The sequence below is a fragment of the Scyliorhinus torazame genome, chromosome 9, assembly GCF_047496885.1.
Source record: "Scyliorhinus torazame isolate Kashiwa2021f chromosome 9, sScyTor2.1, whole genome shotgun sequence".
Lineage (NCBI taxonomy): Eukaryota > Metazoa > Chordata > Chondrichthyes > Carcharhiniformes > Scyliorhinidae > Scyliorhinus > Scyliorhinus torazame.
The window spans coordinates 167,899,669-167,927,064 of record NC_092715.1 but is presented as its reverse complement, the minus strand read 5'-3'; the positions used below and the strand labels follow the sequence as shown (position 1 = coordinate 167,927,064).

At 43.2% G+C, this 27,396-nt stretch overlaps 1 protein-coding gene across 6 annotated transcripts in view; it reads right to left on the bottom strand.

Annotated features, from left to right (window-relative positions):
- Positions 1-27,396, bottom strand: part of LOC140429573 (spindle assembly abnormal protein 6 homolog) — a 122,790-nt gene that overhangs the window by 57,268 nt on the left and 38,126 nt on the right. For 5 of the 6 annotated variants that reach the window (XM_072516751.1, XM_072516754.1, XM_072516755.1 and 2 more), the window contains exons 2-7: positions 24,746-24,806; positions 15,056-15,135; positions 5,733-5,837; positions 3,606-3,777; positions 2,333-2,410; positions 766-885 (exon numbers count right to left, since the gene is read on the bottom strand). In XM_072516751.1, coding sequence (XP_072372852.1) covers positions 766-885; positions 2,333-2,410; positions 3,606-3,777; positions 5,733-5,837; positions 15,056-15,135; positions 24,746-24,806 — 616 coding nt within the window. Of the gene's footprint in view, positions 1-765; positions 886-2,332; positions 2,411-3,605; positions 3,778-5,732; positions 5,838-15,055; positions 15,136-21,853; positions 21,964-24,745; positions 24,807-27,396 lie in introns of those variants that run through there. The other variant, XM_072516756.1, reaches the window with a different exon arrangement.

The following is a 27,396-nucleotide window of genomic DNA, read 5'->3' as shown; positions in this document are numbered from 1 at the left end:
GTTTATGCTGATTTACACTCAAGTAGCCCTGTGTTGTAGCTTCTCCAAGAACTGATCTGGGGACCGATCACAACACTCCCAGAGGGTCCCACCTTTGTTACTAGGCAGGAACCAATGTATCAAGCATTGGACAGCCCTGTACCTGAAATGTTACAATCTCCATAAACTGCTAATTTAATACCCAGGGAAACACAGATCAATGGATGTCAGACAGATGGTATTGATAAGTTTGCTTATCTCATTTGCATACCTTTTCAGGATTGTTAAAATAGCAGATTTCGAGATAACACCAAGCAGCAGATTAGATTTCTATGACATGCTCCATTTTTATCCAATGGCTAAACTAGTTGCATTCCTCAGAATTGGAAGGTTGAGATTTTCACCCTCACTACAGGTTTAGCACATGATCTGGAACACTCCAATGTTGTACTAAAGAAATGCTACATAGTCTTGCGGTGCTACTCTTTAGATGAGATAAACTAACCAAGGAAAGCACAATAGATCCCCTGACACCATTTAAAGAGCGGGCATCAAAGCTAACATTCCTCTCTTGACTAATACGAGCAAAAACAAACCGGTCATCCTCTTACTTGCTATGTGCGCACTTACTGCTCTATTTGATTAACAGTAACTTTACTTCAAAAGGTGATCAACTGACTCAAATTTACTTTGTAATATGTCAAGGATGTGGATAAGGCACCATATAAATGCGGTTTTACATTTAACTACTGTACAATCCTGTAAGGAATTTGTGCATTTTCTTACCTGCAAGGCCTTGTCCCGTTCAGTGGTAACTTCCTGGCTGTGCTGGTTTGCTAGCAAATTTGTATGTGCTGCCCATTCATTACGTAATCTGTCCAGTTCTTTACTTTTTTCTGCCAAGGTCTGAACATGAATATTCAGCAGTAAGTACAGAGTCACCAAAACAAAGAAGCCTAATTTAGAATAAGATATTCTTTTGGTTGAATTATTTTATGGCTATGAATAAAGAGAAAATTAGATAGAAATTTGCTGTGTAAGCAGGATCACAAAATTGTCTGTCAAGCCCCCTCATGATTTTGAACATCTCTATCAAATCTCCTCTTGGCTTTCTTCTCTCCAAGAGTCCCAACCCAGTCCAATCTACCCCTTTGGAAATATATCAACTGTTCCATCACGGTCACTGGGTCAAAATCCTGGAACTCCCGCTTACGAACAGCTCTGTGGATGTACCTACACCGCAGCAGTTCAAGAAAACAGCTCACCATCACCTTCTCAAGGAAAATTAAGGATGGGCAACAAATGCTGGCCCAGCCTGCAATGCCCACATCCTGCAAATTAATAATTTTTAAAAATAGAGGACAACGGTTTAAGGATGCTGGGCAAGAGAACCAGGGCAGAGGGAAGCAATCAGGAGACACAGTATGCTGGAAGAGTTCAGCCATACCCTGCAGCACACACGGACAGAGAAAGCAATGCCAACGTTTCAGCATTGATGACCATTGCTGTGACAGGTCACAGGGCAAAAAAACTAACCCCGTCCATCACGCCACAGAGATTGCCAGGCCTTAGAGCTAGTCCCTCATTGGGTGATGGAATTGAATGTATTTGAGCTACATTTGCTGTTGATGCAAAGATAGGTAGGAGAGTAGATTGTCAAGAGGACATAAAAACCCATCTGTAATCCCTTAGTAGACTAATTGAGTGGACAATATTTTGGCAGATGGAGTATTCTGTGGGGAAAATGTAAAGTTACATCCAAACATATGAAAGAGGGGCAGAAGTAGGCCACACGCCCCTCCCCCCCTCTCTAAGCCTGCTTCATCACCCGACAAGGTCATGGTTGATGATCTGCCTATGTTTTGAATTCCACACTATCCACCCACCTGTGACAACCCTTAATTCCTCTATTGCCCTCCACCCCCTTCCCCCCCCCTCTCCCCCCACCCCCAACGAGTTCTGGACTCACCCTCAAGAAGAAACATCCCCTCCACCTCCACCCTGCCAACAATGCAGATGGCCTCTTAAAATGGTAAAAATGGCTCTTAATTGAGCTTTGGAATTTTTGAATTTGCTTCTGCGTCCTTGTAATAATCAAGATTATTATTATTACTAAATTATTAGTGCCCCAAGGAGGCTCACATTAACACTGCAATGAAGTTACTGTGAAAATCCCCTAGTCGCCACATTCTGGCGCTTTTTCGGGTACACGAAGGGAGAATTCAGAATGTCCAATTCATCTAACAAGGACGTCTACTCCTCCTCCTCCCCCATCTCACAAAACACAAAGATTTCAGGAGAACTCAGGTGGGGCGTAGGGTAACTAATCATCACTCCTCTGACGGATACGAACCTGTTGAGTGATGCTTAGTCTTTTTGTTAGGTCTTCTTCTGTTCTGTGCAACCTTTCCTGTAGTGAACTATTTTCTATCTGAAAAATAAAATAACTATTTAAATGAGCTAGTTTGCCTATTAGAGAGTTTCTGAAATGCAATTTAATGGCCAGTATTACTCATAGCACTGTGCTTTAAATATCATGTAAAACACAGGTTAAGGAGGATGTCATTTTGATCTATTAAGTAACACACCATTAAATTAGTACTGACATTTGAAATAAGCACCTTGCACACAGATCTTTTATCATACTTTGTTCCTCCCCAGTTGGGTGCTTCTCGCTCTTGCTATATTATTTCATTATTTTAGTCAGGAGATCACTCAGAATGGCTGAGTGTCATATGAAGTGGTATGGCTCTGGAAATAATTCAACTTTGATCTCTCCACTAAAACCGTACTGGATTAGTGGCCAGCAACCAACAAAAAGAGGATTAACTGGAAAATTGTTTCTCTTCATTACACTCCATTTCATACTTGATAGCTCAGGTATAGATGTAGGGATAGGAGTACAAACAGGAAAACAACAACAACAGGTTAATTGAAATTGTTATCTTGTAGGACAGTAGCAGCAAAAAAACAAAAAAGGGTTGGAAATGTTGAAACCGTGGAGCACCTTATATTGTGAGGTAGTCTCTCATCCCAGTAATAACCAAGCCAGTTGTATTCAGCTTCCAAGAAAAAAAAGGCAGATACAGAGCTCTCTGGAAGTCGACAGAGCCTACTGAACCATTATCCCCTAGTGGACTCTCATCCAAGCAGCAACCAAACCCAATTTGTTTAGCTTTCGAGATCATACCGGAGCAGTGCTATGCAAGAAACGTGGAATTCAACTGTGGTTGGAAGTGCTGATCAGCTCTTTCATCTAGATGTAGGTCAATTTGATGTCAGGTTAGGCTATAACGTACTTCATTTTTCTCTGCTTTGTCATCTGTATGCAACTTGGTTGTCAGAATGTTGCTAAGTTCGGTTGTTAGATTGATATTCGACTAATAAAATGATAAACTTTTCAAAAAAATTAAATGCCTTTGATAAGAATAGAAATTTGACAGCAATAGAAAAGTTACAAATCGTATAACAAGAGAAAATTACCTGCAATAATAAATTCACATCAGATTAGTACAACAAAGCTTAGAGAAACATTACTGTAGCAGTTAACCAGAATTAATTTAAGAGTATATTCAATTCTCTCAGAAGAAATGGGCATTAGAAACTAATGGGCAACATAAACTAACCTTCATATTTTGAAGACAGATAGCCAAATATTTCTTGACGTCACTATCATTTCCTGGAAGCAGCTTTAAGGAGAGGTGGGTGAGGTGCTTGAATGGATTGGTTTCTATTATATCTAAGCTTGCAGGTATGCGGTCCAATGCCGGATATTGAGTTACCAATTGAAGCATAAACCTACAGAAAAAAAATCAACAATAGGAAAAAATTTAAAATTAGGAATTTTTAGAATACCATTAGAAAGAACAAACTTTCATTTATATATTGCCTTTTACAACCTCAATTGCCAATTCAGGACTTTTGATGTTTAATCACTGTTTGCTACTTCTTTTCTGCGTTACAACAATTTGCACACAAGGTCCCACGAACAGCAATGCAATAAATGATCAGATAATCTCTTGATGTGATGTTGGCTGAGGGATATGTATTGGCTAGGATAATGAGAACACGGCTCTGGTCTTTTGCCATGGGATCTTTTGTGTCCACCGGAGTGGGAAGATGGGGCCTTGGTTTAATATGAATAAAGTAGGAATTTATTTTACAATGCACTTCACATATGGAATTTATTAGAATGGCGATGCATGTATTTTGCATCAAATTTCTGCTCCTGTCGACTTCTGCTACTACACATCTTCAACCACACAGATGAAGACTCTACTACATTGAGCTTTTCCACAATAAAGCCTCCAACAGAAACAGTTCCAAATAAATCCATGCTTCAAGGATGCCTTTTCAGTGATTAATCCCAATCAAGAATCTTTTCAGTCTGGATAATGCAATGCTCAAATTACACTGGATAATTTCAGATGCTCCCAATTGTGACCAAGACTGGAAAAGTTCACACAAACAAGATGGAACCGTTTACTGCCAGAAGCCAAAATATACCGTAAGGCTCTAAGCAATTCAAGTTCTTAGGTTACCTTCTGGTAGATAGGTGGAACAAGTGAATGGCACCAAACTGATGAAACTTGACTTTTCTCCCCACCCTTCCCTCGAAGCAATTTGTTAGAACTGATATAAAAACAACTTATTTTTACAAAGTGTGTATTTATATATAGTGTGTTTAGGGCAGCAAGGTGGCACAGTGGTTAGCATTGCTACCTCACGGCGATGAGTTCCTAGGTTCGAACCTGGCTCTGGGCCACTGCCCGTGTGGAGTTTGCACATTCTCCCCATGCCTGCGTAGGTTTCGCCTCCACAACCCAAAGATGTGCAGGGTGAGGACTCAATTATTTACTTTTCCAATTAAGGGGCAATTTAACGTGGCCAATCCACCTAACGTGTACATCTCTGGGTTGTGGGGGTGAAACCCACGAGACATGGGGAGAATGTGCGAACTCTACACGGACAGTGACCCAGGGCTGGGATTCGAACCTGGGTCCTCAGTGCCATAGTCCCAGTGCTAACCACAGCACCACATGCCACCCCCAGGGTAGGTGGATTGGTCACGCTAAATTGCCCTTTAATTGGACAAAATGAATTGGGTACTCTAATTTTTTTTAAAAAATCTAGCGTGTTTAGCATAATAAAACGTCCCAAGGCACTTCACAGGAGCATTTGAAACCAAAATATGAAACTGATCCAGATACGGATATAATAGGTCGGATGACCAAATGTTTTATTAGAGGGGTAGGTTCTAAGGAGTGTCTAAAAGGAGAAAGCTGAGGTAGAGAGGTGGAAAAAAGGAATTCCAGAGCATAGGGCCTGAAAGCAAAACCATAATGGTAGAGCAATTAAAACTGGAGATGCTCAGGAGGCCAGAATTAGAGGTGTGGGGGCTGGAGGAGAGATAGGTGAAAACAAAGATAAGAATTTTAAAATCAAGACATTGCTTGGCCTAAAATTGAATAAAGCAGCAACAACCTGATCAGTAATGAAACCCAAACAACAGTTGTGTAGCCTAGGCTGGAAACAACAGGATGAATGACTCGACTCCAACAAATCTGCAGATTCTGTTCGAAATGTTGTACTTATTTAGTGCAAGAGGAAACTCCCTTGACCGTGACAATTCAAGGTTGAAAAAGTTTAACTGTTTCGCAAAAACTGGACAACCAAGGATGCAGACAGCTCCTAGAAGTGAAATCAATAGTAATTCACACTTCTGTTCAAATAGTAACTTTATAAAAACCCACCTTGGCACCTCTTTGTTTTGTTCCCGGATACATTGGTCCAAAAGCTCAATGAATCGCTGAGGAAAAGCCGAAAATTCTACCAGCAGTCCTTGCTGATTCTTTAAACTGTAAAATTAAATGGCTTTTTGTTATATTATAGTATATTTTCAGCACAAAACCAGACCATCTGGCCTAACAGGAAACATATTAATGTCCCACATGAGCTTCCTCCCATCTCACCAGTTATGATTCCTTTAAATAATATATTTTTATTCAACATTTTCAATTTTATATATAATAGAACAATAACAAACAACCCAATATCATCCCTCCCACCCCCCATATCACTCACAACCAAAAAGAACACAACCCAAAATCATCCCTCCCACCCCCCAAACTCCTTCCTCCTCTTACCCTCCGTCCTAGCAACTAACGGTGACCAGCTCTTTAATGTACAGAATAAACAGCTGCCATTTCAGGTAGAACCCCTCAATTGCCCCCCTCACATTGTACTTAACTTTCTTCAGATATAAGAATTCCGTAAAATCCCCCAACTACACTGAGGTACTGGGTGGAGAAGCTGACCTCCATTCCATCAGCACTCGCCTCCAAGCAATCAGCGAGGCGAAGGCCAGGACATCGGCCCGCGCCCCCAGCTGTAGCTCTGGCAAGACTGACACCCAAAATATGGCCCTAAAGGACAGGGCTCTAGTTCAACTTGCAAAATAGCCGACATGATGCTTAAGAAGGAGACTCAGAACCCAGAACATGTGCACATGGTTAGTTGGGCCCCTTCCACAACGTTCACACTTATCTTCCACTCCAGCAAACAACCTACTTATCCTAGACCTAGTCAAATGTGCCGTATAAGAACATAAGAACTAGGAACAGGAGTAGGCCATCTGGCCCCTCGAGCCTGCTCCGCCATTTAATGAGATCATGGCTGATCTTTGTGGACTCAGCTCCACTCTCTGGCCCGTACACCATATCCCCGAATCCCCACCATATCCCCGAATCCCTTTATTCTTTAGCAAGGTATCTATCTTTTTCTTAAAAACGTTTAAAGAAGGAGCCTCAACTGCTTCACTGGGCAAGGAATTCCAGAGATTCACAACCCTTTGGGTGAAGAAGTTCCTCCTCAACTCGGTCCTAAATCTACTTCCCCTTATTTTGAGGCTATGCCCCCTAGTTCTGCTTTCCCCGACCAGTGGAAACAACCTTCCTGCATCTATCCTATCTATTCCCTTCATAATTTTATATGTTTCAATAAGATCCACCCGCATCCTTCTAAACTCCAATGAGTACAGTCCCAGTCTACTCAACCTCTCGTCATAATCTAATCCCCTCAACTCTGGGATCAACCTAGTGAATCTCCTCTGCACTCCCTCCAGTGCCAATATGTCCTTTCTCAGGTAAGGAGACCAAAACTGAACACAATATTCCAGATGTGGCCTCACCAACACCCTGTACAGTTGCAGCATAACCTCCCTAGTCTTGAACTCCATCCCTCTAGCAATGAAAGGCAAAACTCGATTAGCCTTCTTAATCACCTGTTGCACCTGCACACCAACTTTTTGCGACTCGTGCACCAGCACACCCAGGTACCTCTGCACAGCAGCATGTTTTAACATCTTACCGTTTAAATAATAATCCATTCTGCTGTTATTCCTCCCAAAATGGATAGCCTCACACTTGGCAACATTGAATTCCATCTGCCAGACCCTAGCCCATTCACCTAACCTATCCAAATCCTTCTGCAGACTTCCGGTATCCTCTGCACTTTTTGCTTTACCACTCATCTTAGTGTCGTCTGCAAACTTTGACACAATGCACTTGGTCCCCAACTCCAAATCATCTATGTAAATTGTGAACAACTGCGGGCCCAACACTGATCCTTGAGGGACCCCACTAGTTACAGGTTGCCAACCAGAGAAACACCCATTTATCCCCACTCTCTGCTTTCTGTTAGTTAACCAATCCTCTACCCATGCTACCACTTTACCCTCAATGCCATGCATCTTTAGTTTATGCAGCAACCTTTTGTGTGGCACCTTGTCAAAAGCTTTCTAGAAATCCAGATATACCACATCCATTGGCTCCCCATTATCTACTGCACTGGTAACGTCCTCACAAAATTCTACCAAATTAGTCAGACACGACCTACCCTTTATGAACCCATGCTGTGTCTGCCCAATGGGACAATTTCCCTCCAGGTGCCCCGCTATTTCCTCCTTAATGATAAGATTCCAGCATTTTCCCTACAACCGAAGTTAAGCTTACCTGCCTATAATTACCCGCTTTCTGCTGACCTCCTTTTTAATCAGTGGTGTCACGTTTGCTACTTTCCAATCCTCTGGGACTACCCCAGAGTCTAGTGAATTTTGATAAATTATCACTAGTGCGTTTACAATTTCCCTAGCCATCCCTTTTAACACTCTGGGATGCATCCCATCAGGGCCAGGAGACTGGTCTACCTTTAGCCCCATTAGCTTGCCCAATACTGCCTCCTTAGTGATTACAATCATCTCAAGGTCCTCACCTATCATATCTTTATTTCCATCAGTCACTGGCATGTTATTTGTATCTTCCACTGTGAAGACTGACCCAAAAACCTGTTCAGCTCCTCAGCCATTTCCCTGTCTCCTATTATTAAATCTCCCTTCTCATCTTCCAAAGGACCAATATTTACCTTAGCCACTCTTTTTTGTCTTATATATTTGTAGAAGCTTTTACTGTCTGCTTTTATGTTCTGAGCTAGTTTACTTTCATAGACTACCTTACTCTTCTTTATAGCTTTTTTAGTAGCTTTCTGTTGTCCCCTAAAGACTTCCCAGTCCTCTAGTCTCCCACTAATTTTTGCCACTTTGTATGCACTACCTTTAACTGTATTAACCCTAACCTCGCACATGGAAGATGTAGCATTCACCCTCCGCACCACACCGCATCCTCCAGTTCCAACCTCAACTCCTCCTCCCACTTGGCCTCAACCCCCTCCACTGATACTGCACCGTCTGCCATAATCCTTCCATAAAACCCCGAAGTGCTCTCCTCCTCCATCCATGGAAGCGAAAAAACTCACTCCAGCAACGAGGATGGTGGCACCACCAGGAGTGTTGGAAAGACCTTTTTCACCAAATTGCGAACCTGCAAATACTTAAACATATCCAACTGTAAAAGGCAAATTTTTCTGACAACTCCTCCAAGCTCACAAATCGCCCCTCCAAAAACGAATCATGAATCCCTTCCACCCCCTTCTCCTCTCATCCCCTAAACTTGACGTCCAACCTCGCCGGCTCAAACATATGGTTCACACAAATCGGCGCCAGCTTCGATACTGCCCCCAATTTAAAGTGATGCCAAAATTGACTCTATATCTTCAATGTGGAGGTCACCACCTGGTTCGCTGAATATTTCCCTGGAGAAGATAGAAGTGAGGACGTCATGAAAGCTCTCAACCCCGAACCCCTGCACGAACCCGACTCCATCTGCACCCATACAGCCTCAGGATCCCCATACCACCCCAGCACTTTCTCTGCATTTGCCACCCAGTAATAATACTTGGCGTTCAGCAACGCCAAGCCCCCTGATTGCTGGCCATCTCCCGAATCCTAGTTACTTTACCCACCCAAATAAAGGAGAAAATCAATCTTAAACTCCCCCAAAGGAGGATTTCAGCAGAAAAAACAGCAAACACTGGAACAAGAGCAGAAACCATAGTAAAACATTCATCTTCACCGACTGAATTCTGCCCGTCAAGGACAGAGGGAGACTAACCCATCTCTGCAAGTCGGCCTTGACTCTACTCACCAAGCTCGTAAAATTCAATTTATAAGGCGGGGCCCAATCCCGCACTCTGTCCCAAATAGCTCAAATGAGAACACGTTAAGTGGAATGGCAATGCCCCCAGGTTGGTTCCCGTCCCTGGCGGAATGATTGGAAAGCACTCACTTTCTCCCAATTCAATTTGTACCCTGAAAAAGCCCCAAAACGCTTCAACAGCGTCATGATATTATCCATAGTTGGGATCAGGTCCTTCACGTACAGAAGATGATCATCAGTGTACAAGAACACTCTGTTTTCCACTATCCACCACTATCCATCTACACCTATCCAAGGTCCTCAGAGCAATGGCCAAAGGTTCTATTGCCAACGCAGACAAGGGGGGGGGGGGCCCATAGGGCATCCCTGCCTCTTTCCCCTGTGCAGCTGAAAATAATCTGAGTTCACATTATTTGCTTAGGTGCTTCATATAATAACCGATCCCACATACAAATTTAGGCCTTATCCCAAACCATTCCAGCATCAAAGGCCTTCTCAGCATCCAACACCACAATAACCTCCTGCTCTTTGCCTTCTGATGGAGAAAACACCACATTTAAAAGCCGCTGCACATTGGGCGACAAACGCAAACCCCGAGTGATCCTTCCAGTAACCTGAGGGAGATACTCCTCCAACCTCAGCACTAGAACCTTGGCCAAAATCTTAGCATCCACTTTTAATAAGGAAATTGGGCGGTCTGACCCACACTCCATGGGGTCTTATCCTTTTTTAAACAGAAGCGAGATGGACACTTATCTCCTCTGTTAAGTCTGCATTCACCCAATAGCTGTCCAGACCTCCTCCACCCCCAATGGGCCCTCCAACCTTTCCAAATCCTCCTCCTCCACCTTAGGACACTCCAACCCCTCCAGAAACATCATCATATCGGTCTCCTCAGCCGGCGGCTCCGACCTACAAAGATTCTTACAGAATGCCTCAAACGCCCCACTAACTTTGTCTGGTGCAGAACCAGTCCACCACCCGAATCTGAACAATCTCCCAGGAGACCGCCTTCCGCCTCAACTGACCAGCAAAAGGATGACTGGTCTTCTCCCCATATTCATACCTTACCACCCTTGTGCCGTGGCCCCCCCTCGCGACTGGCGCACCACCTTATCAGTGGATAAAATGTCAAACTGTATCTGCAGCTTCTTCCTACTAGCCAGGAGCTCTGGAATAGGCTCACTCAATACCTACCATCTATCTCCAAGATCTCATCTACCAACTTCCTCCCTTGCCTCCTTGTCCTGTGCTTTATGTGAGATTATCTCGCCTCCCATCATCGCATCTTACAGTACCGAAGGTAAAACCCCCCCATTTTTGTTAAACCCCACATACTCATCAATCACCCATGCCATCTTCACACAAAATCCCAAATCCGCCAACAGCCCCACATCCAAATTCCACGCCAACCGCTGAACCAGCCCTTTCTCCAAACCCACACCTACCAGGCGTGCGGAGCATGAACCAAAATAACTATCGCGGAATAGTCTCCTTTCCTCACCCCGGGCAACAGAGACCTCCCAATTACAAAAGGTTGATACGCGAATACAAGTCATGCACCGGAGAAAAGAAAAATTCTCTCCCTAGGGTGCAAATTGCATCACGGATATGCTCCACCCATCTCCTTCATAAATGCCATCAGTACCTTTGCTACCCCCGAAGGGGCACCCGAAGGGGCCAACAACTTTGGCTTAAACTGATCCAACTTAGGATTCAAAACACAATTCAAATCTCCCCCCAAGATCAACTGGTGCGTGTCCATGTCTGATATGGTAGACAGCATCATTTTCGTAAACTATACATTGTCCCAATTTGGAGTGTACACACGCGCCAAAACCACCGACTTACCTTCCAATGTCCCTGTAACTATGACATACCTACCACTCTGGTCTGCCACCACCTCCCCCTTCTGAAACCAAACTCTTTTATTAATTAGTATTGCCAACCCCCAGGACCTTCTGTTAAAGCCTGAGTGGTGTGTTAAATGATTCTTAATCAGTCCTCAACTTGTTGGTGAGATCCAGTTATGAATCAATATCATTTTGTTTAAAGTTGTCAAAGTTTGAGATGCAAGACACTTACTAAATGAAGAAAGCCACTAGATGCTACGGGTTTTGAACAAACAAAAATAAACTTTACTATACAAGTTCAGAAAGATAAAACAATTTACAATATCTATCAGATACTGTAACATGAGGTAGATGCGAATTAACAAACCAACTATCGTCAAACACCACACAAGACGATAAATGCCAAACGTGACCAAAATAGGTTCCATGGATTTCTTAACAACCCATCGAGACGTCAGTAATACTGTGAGCCATCAAATCACATTGAAACCACCACTCTCTCATGAGGGGATCTAATCTCCACATGTGAAGGTCTTGCCTTGGAATTCACTCCAAACTTCATTCCAACTTAGGTAGTTTCAAGGATGGCCAACCTTACAGGGTTTTGAACCTCACCTTTTGAGATTCCATTCCCCTGTGTTGCCAAGTATATTCACGCATCAACTTACAAGCACAATTTCAGAATTTTGGCCACGCTGAGCAGAACACTACTTCTCCAAAGGGGTACCTTTGCCCCAATGGCTTGTAACACAGAGTCACCAACCTTTGGCTGCTTTCTTGGATAATCAGGACTTCTTCGGAGCCCTCTTCGATTACCAGGGCTTGTCCCAAGCCTACTTCACTGCTCCCCATATCTCTTTTTCTATTTGGAGCCTGTTTTGGTGCTCCTCTCTTTTTCTTAGCTGAACTGGGACCGGTCTTTGTCCCTCATCTTCTTTTCAGGACTTCCCCATGTCCCCCCTCCCTGGCACTCCTCTTTGGATTAAAACAGGAGAATGTCCTGACCCAAATCAACTGTTCAGACACTTAAACAGACCTGGTGATGACCTATAAACACTCTTAAGGTCCCACCCTCATTACTAGGCAGGAACAAATGTAACAAAACTATTTACTAAGCTTGCTATCTAGTGACATTTCTGTGTCCTGCATCTTAAATATTGCAATTTCCATTATCTGCAGGAAAAATTGGATTTTGTAACAAATGTTTTCAGCATAACATTCTATTTCCTTTCTCCCTCAAGTAGATAGGTGTATCTATGCTACATGTCTCAATTATTCCATGTGGTTGTGAGTTTCACTTTCTCACTATTTTGTATAAAACATTTCCGCTAAAAATATTTCATTGGATTTATTGGTGAAAATCTTCTATTATGAGACCCTTATCTTTGGAATCTCAAAGTGGAAACATCACACTATCTATACTATCGAACCCTTTCATAATTTTAAATATATTGGAGATTATCTCTTGGCCTTTTTTTTTCTAAAAAAGAGGAGCCCCATTTTGTTCAGTGATAGTCTTAACAGCTCAATTCTGGTACAACCTTCGCTATTATTTTATGCGCCTTAACCAGCGTCTAGAGATCTTTTTTTTAAAATATGGATGCCAGAACGCGTGTGGCTTAGCCTTGGTTCTCTACAGATTTACTAATAATGAACCCACGAAACTGGATTGGCTTGAGATTGCCCAAACAATTATTTCCGAGTGGAATCTTAAACCTCCCTGAACATTGTCAAGGAGGAATGGAAGATAGGGGAAGAAAGGGTACTTGATATATAGCAGTTTCCACTGTTCAATGTATTTTTCTAGTAAAATGAAAGAATCATTCAAACAAAGCTATAAAATGTGAAGCTTGCCTCTAGAACTGGGACAAATGTTGCTCATTATTTTCCATTAAACTATTTACTAAGCTTGCTATCTAGTGACATTTCTGTGCCATGTGAAATTATATTACAGGTCTTCAAAGAGATAGAGAAATCACACTAAATTTTAATAGGTTTTAAAGAAGACATTTTTAAAAAAATGCAAGTTAGACTTCCCATCAACACTCATGCTCGCCAGAGCAGCCCCACCAGGAGGCATACTTGCCGCATGCTAACAATCTACTCTTTTGTCACCAGTTTGTACAGGGGGCAGTGGAGACTGTACACTGACTAATTTGAGGGTTTTTTCACCCAGGGAAAAGGTAACAGACTTTAGGCTAAATTTTTCATTTGAAGTTAAGAAAACATATGCACAAGGAAGCTATATTGGTAGTAATAATTGACAGCACACATACACACAAATACCGGAAAAATTGAGTTCATCATAAATATTTCAGAATATTCAGAATCTGTCTTTCCATAGTCCCTAAAGAAGCAACATATAGGCTTTAAGTGTCATGAAGCGCCTTCGCTCCATGATAACTCCTAAAAGTACGAAAGGCACCAGAATTGTTACTGTTATGGACCTAATAGCACAATTTTGCTGTGGAAACAAAGGTGAGACCTGGATCTTATCTTTCATCGTGGTCAGTTCCTTAGTTAGGAATGCCTGCCATCTCTCTCCAGGCTTGGGTGGGGTGGGGGACAGAGAGCCAGCCGTCCAGGTCGCCGGACTCCCTCTTTAGGGGATGTCCTGGGACCCCTCTTCTCCTGGGTCCGCCGACTCGCTAGCTTGCTACTCTTGCCCTTTTCCACCATTTCTGGCTTCTCTGCAGATTCTCGAGTTACTGCTTCCTATCATAATTTCTTCACAGTTGAGGAGATGACAGAGTCTGAATAATTGAGCCAAAATTGGCCAAAAGTGCCTATTTTGCTGTCTTCTGGAGGAAAGCCACCTGATGTACAACTACTCAGCACAGTCCCGTCACCGGAAGTCGTCAGAAGAGAATCATTATTGTAGTTTAACATTTGATGCCCCAAATAAAGCCAGGTATTCCGTTTAAAGGTTGACAAATTAATGAACAGTCACAAAGCACACAAACTGAACCACAGGATTTGTGAGTTTTTGAATTATTCCACGTTTCATCTCACAGCTGACAAAACTTGCAATATTTTACCAAAATGAATTTAATACAAGAATCTGAACTTTGTAGTAGTAAGTACATAGTGAGCCATTATTTATAAAATGGAAAATACTTGGGAGTGCAGGATGCAAACCGCAAGAATAGTTTTACACCTTTCTTTGACATGATGCCAACTCCCTGCATTTTTCTGGACATTTAAGATTTCAACTCCTTTGGAGAATCAGGTGGAAGTAACTTCCTGATATTCTCAAGTCTATTTTCTCTTTTTTCCACCAGTTAGTTTCACCATGTGACACACGCTCTTGCGACTGGTCTTTTTTGAACATCTGGTATTACTCCTTCATCAGGGAGTTCTAGCTTTCGTTACCATTAATCATTTCATAACCATTAATCATTTCATAATTAGGGTGGAGATGAACATTACATTAAATAATCTTTAGTTAAGATGCATTGGGTTGTGCTATTTACTCAATAAATATCTGTGTCTTTCTTGATCATTTCTTTGCAATATTTCAGAATGGGAATAAATAGTTGTAAGTAACATGGAAGTGAAGTTAAACGGTGCACTCTTGGATTGCTTCTAGCTAAACTATCACAAACCTTGTCAAAAACAAAGAAAGTCAATTAATTTATATTTGTTATATTAGTTACAGAATTTATGATCTACCTTTGAAAATCTTCTTCACCGATTATAAGATTATACAGGAAGAACGGATCTGTGTCATCAGTCAAACGGACGGCTAAATCCTAAAACAAAGCATAGAAATCTTTTAGAATTAATAATTTGTAATTACTCTTAGGTGTCAATATTTTGTATTTTAAAATTCAGCAGTGGCAGAGCAGACAAAAAATAAACATCGATAAACCTCTGACATATTGTTCTATAGTACAAATGTTAGTTTTTTGTCATTACATTGCTAGATTTTTTCATAGCTTTAAATTAAATGCAAAGAAAAACCAGCAATGTTCAAACATTGAGTGTAAAAAAAATACAGGAACCTTTATATATTCAGGAAACAAATCTAATTGGAAGAGAACCAATACTGTACACAAATTAAGTTTCACACAAGATCACTGACATCAATGCCAATTTCACAGGTTGAGGTGTACAGTTGGAGTACATAAGATGGCAATAACTATTGCATGACCTTCAGATGCTGGCAGGTTTCTAATGTCTCACCATAATAACAATCTTTATTATTGTCACAAGTGGAGGTGGCATATGGCATAGTGGTTAGCACTGCAGCCTACGGCACTGAGGATCGAGGTTCGAATCCCGGCCCTGGGTCACTGTCAGTGTGGAATTTGCACATTCTCCCGTGTCTGCGTGGGTTTCACCTCCACAAACCAAAGATGTGTAGGCTAGGTGGATTGGCCACGGTAAATTGCCCCTTAATTGGAAAAGAAATAATTGGGCACAATAAATTTATTCAAAAGAAAGAAAAAATTATTGTCACAAGTAGGCTTACATTAACACTGCAATGAAGTTACTGTGAAAAGCCTCCTCTAGTCGCCACATTTCGGCGCCTGTTCCGGTACCGACACAGGGAGAATTTAGAATGTCCAACTCACCTAAGTGAGCCAAGCCGGGAATCGAACCTGGGACCCTGGTGCTGTGAAATAACAGTGCTAACCATGTGCTACCGTGTGCCGTCCAAACAGTTCAATTGCTCCATCCATTGCCTTTATGTATTTTTTGCACCATTTATCGCCAAGCACATTTTTCCTTTCACAACCACTCATGATCGATACTAAACTTTGAAAATAAGAATTTGTTCTCAACAATTAAATGATGCTTTCCATCAGTCCCAATTGCCAGATTTCTCAGGAGTTAAATGTTTTAAAATATTTTTATTGCGAAAGGATTTTCATTATAACAAAGCAGAACCAGACAATAACATACCACAAACACCATTGCAAAGTAAACCCACCGAAAATCCATCCCCCCCAGCCCCAACCCTCATAAAGAAACAAAACTTAGCAAAAAAAAAACCCACCTGCCCTAACAGCGGACTGTGACCAATTCCCCCCAAAACAAGAAAGGCTGCCACCTAGAGTAGAACCCTTCCATCGACCTGCTCATGGTGTACTTGACCTTTTGTAGATACGCAAATTCCACCAAATCACCCTGCTAGGTGTCATGTGAGAATACCTTTAAGAAATGGGTGTTTATAAATGGGTGGGTATATAAATATCTGTAGTGAGAGTACCTTTAAGAAATGGGTGTTTATTGCTGCAGTGATGACAGAGTGGGTGGAGTTGGGTTGTCTGTCAGCTTTTTACTTTTGCTTTAGGCTTTTTGCTGCAGGGTGGGTTTGGTTTCATTTTAGATTTGGAAAAGTTGCAATCACAGCAGGATGTGTGTGAATCTCTGCAAGCTTATGAGTGTCCATTTGCTGATTTCAGCGTGGTAACTGTTCTTAGTAGTGAAGTTAAGCCTGATGTCTTTCTCTAAAAAGGTTTTGTTTTAAGTCTTATGGATGTTAAAAGGAAAGCTCAAGGATTACTTAGTGTTGTATTCTTTGGGGGTTGCATTTGTATTGATGGTTGCGAAGATGTTCACTGAATGTTTTAAAAAGGTTAATTTGAGTTCATAGAATAAACATTGTTTTGCTTTAAAAAATACTTTTCCATTTCTGCTGTACCACGCCTATACAGTGGTCCGTGTGCTCCCCATGCCACAATCTATTAAAAGTTGTGGGTCAGATGAACTCCATGATACACTTTGGGGTTCCCTGAAAATTCCACCAAATCACCCAGCTAGGTCAAGACACTAGGCGATACCGAGGACCTTCACCCCAAGCAGAACTGGCCACCTATCCTCCACTCATCCACGCCCTGGTTGTGTGCCAAGTACACCACCTTGAACTGGATCAAGCTGAGCCTAGCAAAAGAGGAGGTAAAGTTGCTCCTGTGAGGAGCCTTAGTCCACCCCCCGCCATCAAAAACTGGACCAAGTTCACCCTCCCACTTTCTCTTACTTCCTCCAACGAAATCTGCTCCATTGACCAGATCCGACAATAGATATGAGATTCTTCCCTCACCCAACTCGGGCAGGTACAGAACCCTATCCAAGAGCGAGAGCAATGGCACCAGAAGAAATGAAGGAATCTCTTTACGCAAAAAGTCATGAACCTACAAGTACTTTTTAAAAAAATATATTTTTATTAAGGCATTTGCAAAATTTTTATAATAACAAAAACAACAACATTGACATGGTAAAATAAACATTTCCCCACACAACCCAATCTTCACACACCTCAACCATCTAACACCTATCTGCCCCCCCCCTTCCAGAATGCTGCTTCTGCCGACATTTTAATTTTTCCCGAGAAATTCGACGAACGGCTGCCATCCCCGAGAGAACCCCAACATTGACCCTCTTAAGGCAAACTTTATTTTCTCAAGACTGAGAAACCCAGCCATGTCACTAACCCAGGTCTCTACGCTCGGGAACTCCGGGCTACTAGGGAGACAAAGGCCAGGACGTTGGCCTCTTTCACTCCCTGAACTCCCGGATCTTCTGACACGCCAAAGATCGCTACCTTTGGACTCGGCACCACCCGTGTTTCTAGCACCGTGGACATTGCCTTCGGAGGAAACCCCACCGGGGTTTCCTCCGCCTCCAACAGCTCCTGATAGATATCCGACACCTTCCCCTCCCCCACCCAGGTACCGGAAACTACTCCATCCTGTATCTCCCGTGGCGGCAGCAGCGGAAAGGCCGGCATCTGCTTTCTCAGGAAGTCTCGTACTTGCAAATATCTAAAACCATTCCCTGGCAGCAGTTTAAATTTATTCTCCAGCGCTTTCAAACTGGGAAAGCTCCAGTCTATAAACAGGTCCCCCATCCTTCTAATTCCTGCCCTCTGCCAACTCCAGAACCCGCCATCTAGCCTACCCGGTGCAAACCTGTGGTTGTTACAAATCGGGTTCCAGACCGACGCATCCTCCACCTTCATATACCTCCTCCATTGCCCCCAGATCCTCAGTGCCGCCACTACCACCGCACTTGTGGAATATCTGGCCAGCAAGAATGGCAGAGGCGCCATTACCAATGCTCCCACACTGGTGCCTTTACATGACGCCGCCTCCAACCGCTCCCATGCCGACCCCTCCCCCATTACCCACTTCCTAATCATGGCTATATTAACCGCCCAGTAGTAGTTGCCGAAGTTCGGCAGCGCCAACCCACTCTCCCCCCGACTATGCTCCAACAACATTTTCATCACCCGGGGATTTATTTGCCCATACAAAGCCCAAAATGATCTTGTTCACCCCTTTAAAAAGGCCTCCCCCCCCCCCACAGCACCAGAAACCTCATCCCCCAGGTCAAGTACCAGTTTAACACTAGCTCACCCCCCACTGTGCTTCCGAGAGTCAGCTGAACCATGCTGACATCGATAACCACCGACCCTGGCGCCAAACAGTCCGTCTCCCTATTGTTCAAACCTCTCCCCCCACATGAATAAAGCTTTTAACAGCATCACATTCCCCAGTAAATAAACAGCAGCAAAAAAAAGGACGAAATTAACATAAACCAGTAAAGAGACAATCACTTAAAACAAAACTCAGTCTCCCGAAGAATAGCTCTAACTTCAAGACCCCCTCCCCCCCCCCCCGCATCAAATCCCTGCAAGACAAAGCACCCTCCAACCATCACCACAGCCCCTTATTTCACCCGGAACAACATAAAACTCTTTCAGTACAGTATTCCAAACCACCGCTACAAAACTTCTCTGCAGCTTAAATGTCCTTTAAATCGTCTCCAGCTTCTTTTCTTTAATGAATGTCCATACATCATCCGGCGTCTCAAAATAAAAGTCCCGTTACTCGTGCGTAACCCACAGCCGCGCTGGGTACAGCATCCCGAGCTTCACCCCCTTCTTGAAGAGGGTCGCCTTTGCCAGATTGAACCCAGCCCGTCTCTTGGCCAACTCCGCTCCCAGGTCCTGATAAATACGCAACTCAGAGTTCTCGCACTTGCTGCTCCGTTCTTTCTTGGCCCACCGCAAGACGTGTTCCTTATCCGTAAAACAGTGAAAACGTATCACCATAGCCCTCGGCGGGTCATTCGTCCTGGGCTTCCTCACGAGAGCTCTGTGCGCTCTATCCAGCTCCAGGGGCCAAGGGAACGCCCCAGCCCCCATCAACTTCTCCGACACATATGCCCTCGCATCCGATCCCTCACTGCCTTCAGGGAGGCCAACAATTCTGAGGTTCTGCCTCCTGGACCTAATCTCCAGGTCCTCCAGCTTCTCCTGCATCCTCTTCGGATGGTCGTCCAACTCCTCCACCTTGTTTTCCAGCACGGTTAGATAGTCCTCCTGATCGGATAACTTTTGTTCGATCTCCTGTATCGCTTTCCCCTGGATCTCCTGATTCCAGACTACTTGAACAATCAAAGCCTTTATCGGGTTCAGCGTATCCTTTTTCAGCTTGGCGAAGCAATCCCCAAAAAACTTCACCAGCTGCTCCGTTGACCACTGTACCATCTCTCCTCGGCCCTTGCCCTCCGCCATGCTGTCCCGCGGTACCAGCTCCGCTTGCTTCTCACTACCAGGACGGAGTCGTTTCACACGGCCACTTCTGGTCCAATTCTCCATACATCAGAGAGGGAATCCTCTTTACTGTAGCACAATTCACCGATTTATCCCACAAAATGGGCAGCACGGTAGCACAAGTGGATAGCACTGTGGCTTCACAGCGCCAGGGTCCCAGGTTCAATTCCCCGCTGGGTCACTGTCTGTGCGGAGTCTGCATCCTCTCCCCGTGTCGGCGTGGGTTTCCTCCGGGTGCTCCAGTTTCCTTCCACAGTCCAAAGACGTTCAGGTTAGGTAGATTGGTCATGAGAAATTTCCCTTAGTGACCAAAAAGATTAGGAGAGGTTATTGGGTTACGGGGATAGGGTGGAAGTGAGGGCTTAAGTGGGTCGGTGCAGTCTCGATGGGCTAAATGGCCTCCTTCTGCACTGTATGTTCTATGTAAAATCCGAGAAAAGTCGGGGAAAAAGGTCCCAAAGTCTGTTACAGGCAGGAGCTATCGAATGTGCGACCTACGCCTCCATGGCCGCCACCGGAAGTCGAACCTGCAAGTACTTGAATACATTTGCTCTCGGAAGCTGGAACCTCAAAACTCATCCACACCGGCAAACCTACCTTCAATAAACATGTTCCCAAACCTCTCCACCCCCTCCCTCACCCATGCCCTGAACAGCGAATTCAAGCTAGACAGCAAAAACAAATGGTCCCTGCAAATAGGGGCTAACATTGACATGGAGCCCAGCTTAAAATGCTGCCTAAACTGCCTCCACCTCCTCAAAGTGACTCGCACCACAGGGCTCAAAGCTAATTTTGCAGGGGAAAACGAAAGCAGGGCAGTAACCAGAGCCCTCACCATCGAGCCTCTACAAGCACGCCTCGATCTGCCCCCAGACAGCATCTGGATCACTAAGCCACCTTTGCACCTCTTCAATATTTGCAGCCCAACAGTAAAATAACAAATTAGGTAGCGCCAAACCCCCCAACTGCCTCTCTCTTTGCAGAAATGCACACAAATCCACAGTGTCTTACCACCCAAACAAAGGAGGATGATATCATTTTACTGACCCTACAAAAGAAAGCTTCGGGAAGAAAGACTAGGAGACACTGAAACAAAAACCTCAGGAGAATGTTCATTTTCACAGTCTGCACCGGCTCGCCAAGGCAGAGGGAGAACATCCCACTTTTTCAAGTCGGCCTTAACCCCATTCATCAGCCTAGCAGAGTCAGGTTTATGATGAGAGGCCCAATCTTGGGCCACCCAGATTCCCAGATAATGGAAGTTAGACCTGGCTAGGCGAAACTTCAACACCTCCACCAGAATGAAATAAATCCAGGGGTAGACCTGATGGGCCGCGATTAAAAAAAAACCCTCCTAATTCTCACATGCATAAATCGCCACAGGTCTGCCCCTCCCCCATTGCCTTCGCTACCCCTGCTGGCCTCAAGAGACTTGGGACCTGAACTTTCCAAACTAGGATCCAAAACGCAATCAAAGTTTGCACGTGCCCCCCCCCCCCCCCCCCCCTTCTCCGAATCAGTTGGTGTGAATCCAGATGCAGGGTAGAAGCCAACACCTTATTAATAAATGCCACATCAACCCAGTTTGGTGCTTAAATGGTGACCAGAACCACCAACATCCTGCCATCAACCCACTGTGAATGTAGTAGCAGCTGAAAATGACTCCCTCTTGTTGATCAATACTGCATGCAGCCTCCTGTGCCCTACCATTGAAACCCAAATGTTATAGCTGCCCACCCAGTCCTTCCGTAACCTTGTTTGGTCCTTGATCCGCAAATAGATCTCTGTAAAAATACAACATCATCCTTCAAACCTCTTCTGGTGCGCAGACACCCGTGACCTTTTTGCTAGACCATTTAGCCCCCTTACATTCCAAGTTATCAAGTGGTTGGGAAGTCTCTTACCACACCACCACATCCAAACCCAGGGTCAGTCGTTCCCACCACGCGAGGTAATCCAGCAACACCTCAAAAAGCGCCGTTACCAGGCCCCCAAGATGGCAGCCAAACTCCCTACAAAACCATAACAAAGACAAAACATTCTTCACCATTTGCTCAGGTTAATTAACTTTACAGCGAGCAGGGTGACCCCCGCACAGAGTAAAACCAGAAAAAACAATCATACCAACAACTAGACCCCCCCACCCACATCCAACTTTTATACAAAAAAGGTAGAGGGAAATAGAAAACCAACCCCCATCCCACAAGCTCCAAAACTGCCTAGAACCCCCCCCCCCCAGCAAATCCCCATAACCACATGCCCTCACCCACAATACAAATATTCCGCAATAAATAGAGATACAAATGCACCTAACAGTTAACAAATATTTAGTTCCCACCAAGTTGATACTTCTTAACAAACAATTCTTAAAGTCTGCCATCTGGAGCGGTTTTCCAGTTCGTCTACCTTGACCTTCAATGTACTTCAGCCAGCAATGCCATCTCCACCCCAGGGAAATAATCCGGTCACTCTGGTCCGATTGTGCCACCTCCACCTTTTGTATCACCATGCCTTGCTCCTTTACCTTCCGATCCATCTTCTCCAAGGCTGCACGGATGGGGGCTAGAGCTCCTTCCATTGCCTTATCAAGGTCTTCAGCGACTGCCTGTCGTTGTTTCTTGAATTCGCCCGCCAAGAAGCTTGCCAGCGTTGTCGACCGTCCACAGAGGCCAAAATTGTAGCAAGAGCTTCCGTCATTTTCTCCACCGAGGCTCGAGGGGCTTCGGAGTCTGACGATGTTTCTTTGCCTGACTTCTGCCTTGCATTATACTGGTTGTGCATTACTCTTTTGTGGGGATCTTATCCCTCAAACTAATCAAATTTCCCCCAAACATCACCCAAAAATTGGGCAAAAGGGCCTAAAACAAAGTACCATGGCGGGAGCCCACTCACGACATAGCCGCCACTGGGCGTTCCCCCATCAGTTACATGTTAAATGTAGCTTTCAGTATGATGGAGAAACATTCGAGGTATCTTGTCATATACCTCAATGTACTTATTCCTAATGCTCATGTCAGGGATTTTAGAGAACAATCAATCTTGAGCTTCATAGATTACATAATTCAAAAGAGCTTTATTTATCATTATGACAGCTATCTAAACACATGACAGTATTATAAATAAACCCAATTTTATGAATACAGAAGCAAAACTCTGCAGATGCTGGAAATCTGTTTTAGTTTTCAGATTGCAGCTGTTCTGCCATTCACATCTTCTCTAGAAACATTGTTTCTTTACTTGCCCCATTATCACTCCTTTTGCCTCTGCTTCACCAACTCGCTTGTCATTTAATGCCTCTGTCTTCCACCTTATCACATGCCTTTCCTTCTGTTCTTTTACCACCCATTCCAGTCTCCCTGATTTATTGCATTTCTAACTTTTCCCCGTTCCGATGAAAAGTCATTGACTTGAAAAGTTAACTCTGTTTCTCTCTCCACAGATGCTGCCAGACCTGCTGAGAGTTTCCAGAACTTTCTGCTTCCAATTTGATGAATGTTTATTATTGGACTATTTTTTCCCTCAGGATGCAGTAAATACCAGTAAGGCAGCATTTATTGCCATGCTTTGTTTAATTAATTCAAGAAGGCAATGGTGAATCACTATTTTTGAACCACGACAATGCTCCGACAATGTGCTACACAGGCAATATTTTGATGTGGCTGCATTCCTCCAGTGAAATGTTGTGCATTACTCGCACCTTCTGACTTGAACTCTGTACATGATTGAATTTTGAGGTATCAGATAGCGAATCACACCACTCAAGATGTTGATGCTGGAAAATTGGTATTTTTGCAAGGTTAGCTAGCAGGAGGTATCTGGGCTATTTCAGTTCCTTGTTGACTGTGGTCAATGCCTAACAATAAATTACATAAATTTTACTTCTCATTTTTCAGTCTAAGTCTGGGTGGCCATATCCTGCTGCAAGCTGGTTTGGGTTAATTCTGATTGTTGAAGTTATGAATTAAGGTGAATGCTGCAGAATCAGTGATCAGCCCAACTCCTGACCTTGTAAAAAAAAGCATCTTTGAACAGGTTTTTGATGAGCAGAGCCACTTGAATTTATTATTGATGAGGCCATTCACTTTACTGATGCATGAGAGGAGGCTGTCCGGATCGAGTTCTTGTGGATATGTGGAAATTGCCCAGATACATTCTTCAGGCAAATGTCAGTATCGTAGCCATATCAAAACAGTTTGGCTCGGAGAATAACTAGTAGTGGAGTGCAGGACTTCAATACTACAATCATGGTGTCAGAGCCAATATGAGGTATGCTGGCACACCCTTCTACACGATCATCCTAGCCTCACAGACAACATTAGCTCAGACTCCCTTAATACTGCAAATTAAAATCCTCACCCCAGTCCTTAAATCCATCGACTCGTCCCCCATGCCTATCATCTCCTCCAGCATGACAAAACCCCCAGCTATAGCAATTGCTTTGTTCATCTGGCTACGTCTTCGGTATCTCCCTTTCCCAAATCCCCTCTCCCGTATGGGAATATCATAAAGTGGCAGTGCTTTCAGTTGCTTGGAACTCAACCTGTGAAACTCCCTTCATAAATCACTCCTGTCCCTCTCTCCTCCTCCTTAAAACTCACCTCTTTGATCAAGCTTTTTGGTCACCATTCTAAATATTCTGTATTTCACCTGCTGTCCACTTTTCTTAAATCAAAGAGCACCTTGGGCCATTATCGATGCTACAGTTAAAGGTGAAATATTGTTGCTATGCAGAATTGGCGAAGAAAATATAAACCATGTAATGAAGGGATCTGTCCACAAAAAGTAATTTACTGTACCTTTTTGTGAGTTAAATTAGAAGAGGATTGCCATCCTACCGTCAGTCGAACATTTTCCCTCCTGTAACAAAAAGTCAACAAATTAGCACAAACTGAGTAATGAGGTACTTCCCATTACGGTCTTCACATTTTCAAGATGATTTGAACAGTTGATGTCAGCAAGGGCATAGGTGTATTTTGGTTTCTTGGTCAAGGACTCCTGACTAACAGAGGAATGTCACAATTCCAACAGTTATATCTCTGAACTATAAAAATGTTCTATGAAAATAAGAATCATCCCAATGCTCTCCTTTCCTGACACATCCAACACAATGAGAACCTAGTTAATGAACATTTTCCCAGTTTATGCAGTGTGACTGCCCTGCGGTGCCATGTGACAATGTAATGGATTTCTGATCATTTGCTCAAATTCTAATCCTGTCCACCAAAGTTCCCAAATCTCAGTTTTGTTCTCTTCAGCCTCTGCTCAATTTGGTTCTGCATTCCCCAGGTTCCTCTTCCAAGTCGAGCTTCATGTTATGAGTGAAAGCTAATGTTATCTATTAAAAGAAAACAAAGCTTTGATTGCCACTTAAGTTAGTCTCAGTAAGAGACTTAAAAGTAGGTAAAACTCAAATTTAGTGTGCTGAAGACATGGGAGGCACCAGGGAGAGCGAAATGGGTTGCCAACAGGCACTGGGAAAAAGGGCAGGCGGAGGGAGAGTGCGAACAAAACAAAACACAGGAGGACAGGATGTAAGAAAAAAGGAAAACGAGAGATTGTTAAAATAAAATACAAAAAATGCAACAAGGAAGAAATAGCAACTGAAATTAAAGTTGGCAAAATAAAGGAACAGAGCAAAAGAAAGTGGAGAAAAATCTCGAGCAAAGAGGAAAAAAGGCAGAAAACTTTAAAATATATATATTATGATTTTTTAAAAATAAATTTGGAGCACCCAATTAAGGGGCAATTTAGTGTGGCCAATCCACCTACCCTGCACATCTTTGGGTTGTGGGGGTGAAACTTACGCAAACACGGAGAGAATGTGCAAACTCCACACGGACAGTGACCCAGAGCCGGGATCGAACCTGGGACCTCGGTGCCGTGAGGCAGCTGTGCTAACCACTGCACCACCATGCTGCCCTCATATTATGATGTATATGGGAAGGATAGTGAATGACAATAAAGAATATATATTCATTGAAAAGTAAAAATTTGTGAAAACCAATTTTTTTAGGCAAATGTCATAGGGTCATCATTTACAAGGTTAATATTTTTGAGAGATTGACACGTGCTGATTTTGGACCAAAAAAAAGCACCAAAATGGAATAAAGTAAAAAACCAACACCAAAGAATTCACATTAATTCACTAAAATTTATTCCATAACATCTATTACAAATGACATATATTTCATTCAACAGAATACAAATAAAGGATCATCAAATTTTGCAGCACAGGAGGCGGCCATTCAGTCCATTGTGTTTGCACCGACTCCCAAAAGAACTACCCAGCTTGTTCCATTCCCAGCCCCATCTCCGTAATCCCCTATAGAAAAATTAACTACAACGCTTCATATTGAAATCCTTCAAAATCACTATGCTCACCACCTAAATCACTGAACAATTTGCCCAATCGCCTGGCTTTAAAACATCAAATGGACCTTCCTCATCTTCATTTCTAAAAATTGGTATTATCGGTAACCATGCTTGGCATCATCGGGCATGTTCGACATTCCACATGAAATTTTTTTTTGGCAATATTGGAATCTGGCTCATTCCACATGTCAATGACACACTGGCACCATGTTGCTAGCGTGAGTGCTTACATTTTTCCATTTTGGTGAATTCTGCTCTTTTTAAAAAAAATATTTTTATTCTCCTCCTTTTTCACATTTTCTCCCAAATTTACACCACCAACAATAAACAATACGCAGTAATGAATATAATGTCTATCCCCATATCAACAACAACAATCCCATCCTCCCATCAACCCCCAAGCAACTGCCTGCATGTTAACATAAGTAACAAAAAGGAATCAGGAATCACCCAAAGTCACCATTAACACATACAGATCCCCTCCCCCCAACCTCCCCACACCCCTCCTAATGAGTGAATTTTGTTCTTAACCTACAAAATCTAACTGTTGCACATCCTTGAGAAATTGCCCTTGAGAGGTTCATTTATAGACACATACAAGGATTGAACAACAAATGTAAGTCTACTACTAGGAATATCGGTCATGTCAATGCTGGTTGACCTGACACTACATCGTTGATAAGGTGGGAGTTGAACATGTCTCAGATAAGCAAACATTTTCTTTGCATAGTCCTGGTTTCAAATTCCACATTTTCATTCTTTTTTTCCCCAACTGCCTTTGTCGTAAACATGGACAAACAAGACCTTTTCTGGTATTTCTCCTTGGGGAGAGTTATGCGCTTGAATATCAACATCCGCTTTAATTTTGTGCAATCTGCCAGACAAGATGGAATCACTGTGAATCGCATCTTTGAGGCCAGTTATCCTTACAAGGACAGGTTTTTTCACCAATCTAGGAAAAGGTCTTGCTTGATGACATGTTGATGAGTGTATTTTAGCCAGTTTCCAATCTAGGTCAATCAAAACACATTCGTCTCTCTATTTTGAATGACAACCAGTGGAATTTGTTCAGGTG